This window comes from Xiphophorus couchianus, chromosome 16 (assembly GCF_001444195.1).
Source record: "Xiphophorus couchianus chromosome 16, X_couchianus-1.0, whole genome shotgun sequence".
In the NCBI taxonomy this organism is placed as follows: domain Eukaryota; kingdom Metazoa; phylum Chordata; class Actinopteri; order Cyprinodontiformes; family Poeciliidae; genus Xiphophorus; species Xiphophorus couchianus.
Window position 1 is genome coordinate 69,529 of NC_040243.1, and position 6,144 is coordinate 75,672.

Consider the following 6,144-nt stretch of genomic DNA (forward strand, 5'->3'; position numbering starts at 1 on the left):
GTCTGCTACGAACAAGGTCATTGCCATGGTTACTGCTTCACGTGGCGGTAGACTTCCTGGTATTTATACTAATTAATATTAAGATGTTTTTATGGAGGCGACAGGCGGAGCAGCAGCTGCTCTGTTTCCCCTAAACCAGGATCTATAAAGGAACGGTGCGCACGCCTTTATACATCCGGGGGTTTGTGTGCCGCCCTTTTCTAAATTTTTCCGTAGGCCAAGTTTTAGTGTGAAAACTGCGCGCTGTTTTATACATGAGGCCCCTGGTGTCCAGGAGGGACAAGTGTCTAGTTAAAGTCTGATCATTCTTCATTAGCGCTGCATCCTGAGTCACGCTCCTGATCAGACCAGCTGGATGGGTTCAGACCAACGGTTGCCATGGAAACACCAGGGGAGAGAAGTGCGGAAGACGCATGCCTGCCGCACTTTTCAGGCTTTTACTTGTGAAATTGTCGAAAACCAAAAATTATTTTCTGGTTCCTCAGATGAAAACCCAACAGAACCTTATGAAGCCGTTGGTTGTTCAGGGTGTGACTACTAAAGCAGGGCACCATCAGAACCAACCCTGATCTAACGGGCCATCAGAACCGACCTTGAGGCAGTAGCGGATCCACAGCCCGACCACCAGAACCATCATGTAGAGACTGACAGCGATCAGCATCACTGCAGGGAGAGGGAGGGCGAGGCCCCAGGGCGGCAGCACCTGCAGGGCGGCACCAAACACATCTGTTAGTATAGATCCAAAAATTCTAGATGCTCAGGTCTGCTCAGTCTAGATGTTTCTTTTCTAGATGCTGACCTGCATGCTGCGTCTGGAGCAGAACCTTCAACAGATTCCTGAGCCTGAAACAGCAATCACCGCCAGATCATCAATGTTTGGTTATTTATCACAATCGATGATGCATTCAGGGACAACATGTTTCCCCTGTTTTAGATGTTTTACCTTAAATTCAGAGAAATAACCCTTTAATCTCCCAATCAGAGGCCAACTTCAACTCCAGACTCCGGAGTCTGTTAGCATGAAAAGCTAATGTAGAACCCTAAAAAGAACCGGACCTGGTCCACATGAACAGAACCGGCGGTACCGAACCTTTTCTGGAAACAATTTAGACTCACTGCTCAGTGAGTGAAACACTTCAAGTCTAACAGAAACCAAATAAAGTCGCTTTTCCTCTTCCTCATCCTGAAATATCGAAGAAAAGCAGGAAGAGCGAAAACAAACGATCAATGGCGGCATCAGAAGCGTTACCATGGAGACCGATGGATGCCTGCGAGGGACCGAAGAGGCGAGAGCGAAATTTCTTTTTCCCTGGTTTAACGCACCTGGATCAAATGATGGCCAAAGAACATTGACCTGCTGAAAAGGTTGTTGGTACCAGGGAGAGAACTAAACCATGCAGGAAACCGGCCCTCCAGGGCCCACTTTGGGCCCCTCTACTTTACAGAAACAAGAGGGGGTTTTGAATTATTTGAATTTTAATGGGGCAATTTTTATTCATAGGTGCAAATATTCTAAAATGTAACCAAATTTTAAGTGTTGGAAACAATTTAATATGTGAGACTCCATGAAGAAAAAGCAAGTTAAAGTAATTTGTCAGACAATTCATACATCTAGCATTATTCCCCTTTAATTTACTTTGTTTTTCAAAGCATAAACTTGTAATAAATTTAGAAGGTCTGTAAAAAAAAATAATAAAAAGAGGTTTTGTTTAAACCTTTATTTGAAAGGAAACCAGATGCTGGTTCTGAACACAGCCAGACCAGAACCACTGTCTTAAAGCAGACTCTGCTCTCTGGAGTTAAACTGGGGTCAGGAGGTCAACAGGCTCCAGAACCAGAACCTTCTGCTAACACAGTCCTGCCAGGATTGAATCCTATTTTTACAGCTGGAAAGAAACAGATTCAGTACACGAGTCTGGTTCTGGTGAGGCCCGTTTGTCAGGTACAGAACCAGTTTTCATCAGGTCTGAAAATGTTTAATATTTGATCTGTTTAATTGAAATTAACTTCAGTATTTTAACTGGGTCCAGAAAAGTTCTGATTAGATGAGAAAACTATTGAATTAAACCCAGATTGGATTTTCCTGGTTCTGATAAGTTACAGGAAGCATGTAGAGCAGATCGGGTTTTCCCTCCAGATTGATCAGAACCATCCACACAGAATCGGCTGTAAAAGCTTTATTGAAACCTTCCATCTCAGTCAGCATGGCTTTAATACTTCTGCATAAATTATTGCATTTGAGGACAAGAAGCTCATCCAGAAGCACATTTAGTCAAGATCGAACCGGAAAGCGGGTCAGCACCAGAACCGCTCCATCACAGTGAACCGGCTTGGATCGCTACAGCCAAACCATTTGCTGCAAACTAAAACCTTTCGGTCAATCAGACGGCTCTGACCCGACCCCCCCAGGACAACACTCCACCCAGCAAATGGAGACTCATCGTTTTATTGAAACACCTTAAAGTACAAAACAAAAACGTTACATGAAGCAGCGCCTCCTTGTGGCACCTAAAAGAAAAACCAGAGGGACATGGAAGGAGGAAGTGTGTGAGGGAGGGTCGTCACCACTCATCCCTGATGTGTGGTGCTGCAGCCGTGTGTCTTTGTGAGAGCAAGGCTGCCCCCTGGTGTCGTAGGGCGGTAGTGGAGGTACAGAGTCCCATGTTCTTCAGAGGTAATTCGCACGCTGGCTAAGAGTTGGTGGGGTCGCAGGAGAGGGAGGAAGGGCAACAGCAGCACATAGAGGAGGGGGTCAGGGTTGCAGGGGTCGCGATGGCCGTCCAGGAGAGAGGGGGGGTGGGGGGGCGCCGGCCGCGTCTAGAAGCCGTGGACTTTGAGCTGCTCCTCCTTGGCCAGATCAATCTGCAGAGAGAGAGAGAGCCATGAAGACCTGAGGCAAAATACCTCCACAGAAGGACTAACTACCTCAATCAGGAACTGGCAGATATTCTTGCGCTGATCTCCCTGAAGTTGGATCACTTCACCATACTCCGGATGCTCAATCACTGTCCCATTGCAGGCGAACTTCTGTTAACAGAAACAAGCTGCAGGTCGGCTCACTGCACCATCAGGGGAGAAACGGCTGCAGCTCAGGCTGCTCCAGATGTGCTGCCACATGTTACCTTCTTGAAGGCCTTGACTAGCTTCTTCTTGTCATAGTCGGCCGAGATGCCCTGGACAGTGGTGAGGGTCTTCCTGCCGTTCCTCTGCTGGATTCTTATGTGGATGTAGTCCTCAGTCCCGGCTGGGAGGCGGTCATCACCCTTAGTTGCATCAGCAAAGGGGTCTGAAAGAGCAAGACGATCAGAATCGGGTCTGGACCTGGTCCAACTTCCGGAACAATAACGGACATATCCGTTTTTATGAGAGGGATCATATTTCAAACTTACTCCGCAGAATCTATACATTTATATAATAACTGGCCCTATTCATTGACCGGGGGATCAGGGCGGTCCCGGTTAGGGAAGCTAACAGCCTCAGTAGCCGGGACCGTTAGCTTCTTTAGGCCCAGTAATGGCGGATGTTGGCCTGAAGGCCTCAATCCCCATAGAGAATAAAACCCGACAACAAAACGTTTTTAGAGTTCTACTCTTTAACAAACCGCTCATATCAACTTAATAAAGACAGAATTAAAAGAAACCGGTTCAAAAAACAACAAAATCCTCCCGCCCTTCCCCCACCTTCTGCGTCGACAGAAAAGCACTCACCAAAAGTTTGGAGGTTCTGGATAGCGGACATACGATAAGATTTGCTTTCCTTTCGGATAATAACTTGGTTCTAGGGCGGTTCGGCTGCTGACTGTCTCTGTTCTCTCCTGTTCTGCTTGTTTTAGTGGGTTCTGCTCGCTGGGACGCCCGGTCGGCTCGTTCTCACCAGCTCTCACAAAATGGAGACAAGAGCTGCGAAAACAAGGCTTTATAGACACGCCCCGAAACTGACGTCAACGCGTAACTGTCGTGCCCCGCCCCGAGAAGGTTTCTCCACATTACTGGAAAGATTACGTCATTTTCTGTGAACGTGAAGTCATCATCACAAGGAGACAAAAACATACTTATTGACTACTTACTATAAGTAGAAATTACTGTAACTATTGGTTACTATTACTACTGAAAACTATGAAGATTACTGCATATAAAGATCACAATAACTACTGAATTACTGATTAGTCTAAGTACTGCTGGTAATACTTGACATGTTTACAGAAATACATCTCATTGGAATATTTATGCTTAAAATAATATTCTAATGTTACTAGTTATGGCACTTATGGCTGTTTGAAAGGAAGTGAATCTTCAGGATTCATTCATTTCAAAGTGCCATATCATTTATAAAATATATACATTCATCTAAGACCAAGCCATTTATCTAATATATATATATATATATTCCAGCTAATTATTCCAGCAGGATACCCTGCTGGAATAATTAGCTGGCCAAAGGAGGAGATAAAAGCCACGGATATTAAGACTAGAAAACTACTAACAATGCATGGAGGGTTCCATCCCAAATCCAGCACCCTGAGACTGTACACGAGCCGCAAGGAAGGAGGCAGAGGACTAGTGAGTGTGAGAACCACAGTCCAGGACGAAACAACTAAGATCCATAAATACATCAGGGACAAAGCCTCAACAGACAATGTGCTCAGTGAATATCTCAGACAACAGGGAACGGAGGTTGAGGTGCCAGAGATACCATCATGGGAGGACAAGCCCCTACATGGGATGTACCACCAGCAAATAACCCAAGTGGCTGATATCAGTAAATCCTACCAATGGCTGGAAAAAGCTGGACTCAAGGACAGCACAGAGGCCCTCATCCTGGCCGCCCAGGAACAGGCCCTAAACACCAGAGCAATAGAGGCCCAGATATACCACACCAGACAAGACCCAAGGTGTAGGTTGTGCAAGGAGGCCCCTGAGACAGTCCAGCACATAACAGCAGGGTGCAAGATACTGGCAGGGAAAGCGTACATGGAACGACATAACCAAGTTGCAGGCATAGTGTACAGAAACATCTGTGCAGAATATGGACTGGAAACCCTGAGATCAAAGTGGGAAACACCCCCAAAGATGACGGAGAACGCCAGAGCTAAGATCCTGTGGGACTTCCAGATCCAGACAGATAAAATGGTAATGGCGAACCAACCAGACATTGTCGTAGTGGATAAACAACAGAGGAAAGCCGTTGTGGTAGATGTAGCAATACCAAGCGACTGCAACATCAGGAAAAAGGAGCAGGAGAAACTAGAGAAATACCAGGGCCTCAGGGAGGAACTGGAGAGGGCCTGGAAGGTGAAGACCACAGTGGTGCCTGTGGTCATCGGGGCCCTCGGGGCAGTCACCCCCAAACTGGACCAATGGCTACAACAGATCCCAGGAACAACATCAGACATCTCAGTCCAGAAATGTGCAGAACCCTCAAGCTCCCAGGCCTCTGGTAGAGGACCCGAGCTCAGAGGATAAGAACCACCCGCGGTGGGTGAGAAGGGAATTTATATATATATATATAAAATTGTTTTTGTGGTTAAACAAACAAGTAAAAAAAAGTTAAGTCATCTGTATTAAGTAAAAATAAAACCACAGAATGTTCTTGCAGATAAAAACATGTAGATATGAAATTTCAAAACATAAATGTAATATACTCAAGGAGTGTTTTTACCAGTTCTGAGTATAATGTTAAATTTTAATGCTATTTGTAATGCAGAAAAAACGAAAATGTAACAAATAGAGGAAAAAAGTGGACTTGAGTTACTTTGAACAGAATTCCTCTTGTATTAAAAATAATAATTAAGGCAACGCACTAACAGTAAACAACACTTAATAATGAACATTTTGGGTCCTATTTCCGCCCCTCTGCTAAACCCACATCCAGGCGCCGAAGTCATTGCTGCATGTGACATTTTCAGTTATAAAGCAGAATTATGGCAATGTGTTTTTTCACTTTTCTTTAAAATTCAAAGACAATAGCATGACAAGGCACTCATCAGTATCAAAAGAGTCTGATATGATAAACTGAGCAGAAAAAAGAAAAGTCACAAGCTAACTGAGGAAAACCTGTTAATAAAAGAGGAACTTCAAATCTTAAATGACATATTGGTATAAATATTGGGCTTTTGTGATGTTGCAATGTCACCAGAGGTTTAAA

The 6,144-nt window shown here is 44.8% G+C and overlaps 1 protein-coding gene across 2 annotated transcripts; it reads right to left on the reverse strand.

Moving 5' to 3' along the window:
• Nucleotides 1-2,162: 2,162 nt before the first annotated feature.
• On the reverse strand, nt 2,163-3,909 carry eif1 (eukaryotic translation initiation factor 1). 2 transcript variants are annotated; one of them, XM_028042728.1, is made up of 4 exons: nt 3,708-3,909; nt 3,123-3,286; nt 2,923-3,027; nt 2,163-2,862 (listed from the first exon to the last, which is right to left on the reverse strand). In XM_028042728.1, exons 1-4 carry the CDS (start codon nt 3,736-3,738, stop codon nt 2,818-2,820), a joined length of 345 nt encoding a protein of 114 aa, XP_027898529.1. In that variant the 5' UTR covers nt 3,739-3,909; the 3' UTR covers nt 2,163-2,817. The 2 variants fall into 2 exon arrangements, with proteins under 2 accessions (XP_027898529.1, XP_027898530.1); XM_028042729.1 differs by having other exon boundaries at nt 2,926-3,027; nt 3,708-3,907.
• Nucleotides 3,910-6,144: the final 2,235 nt, after the last annotated feature.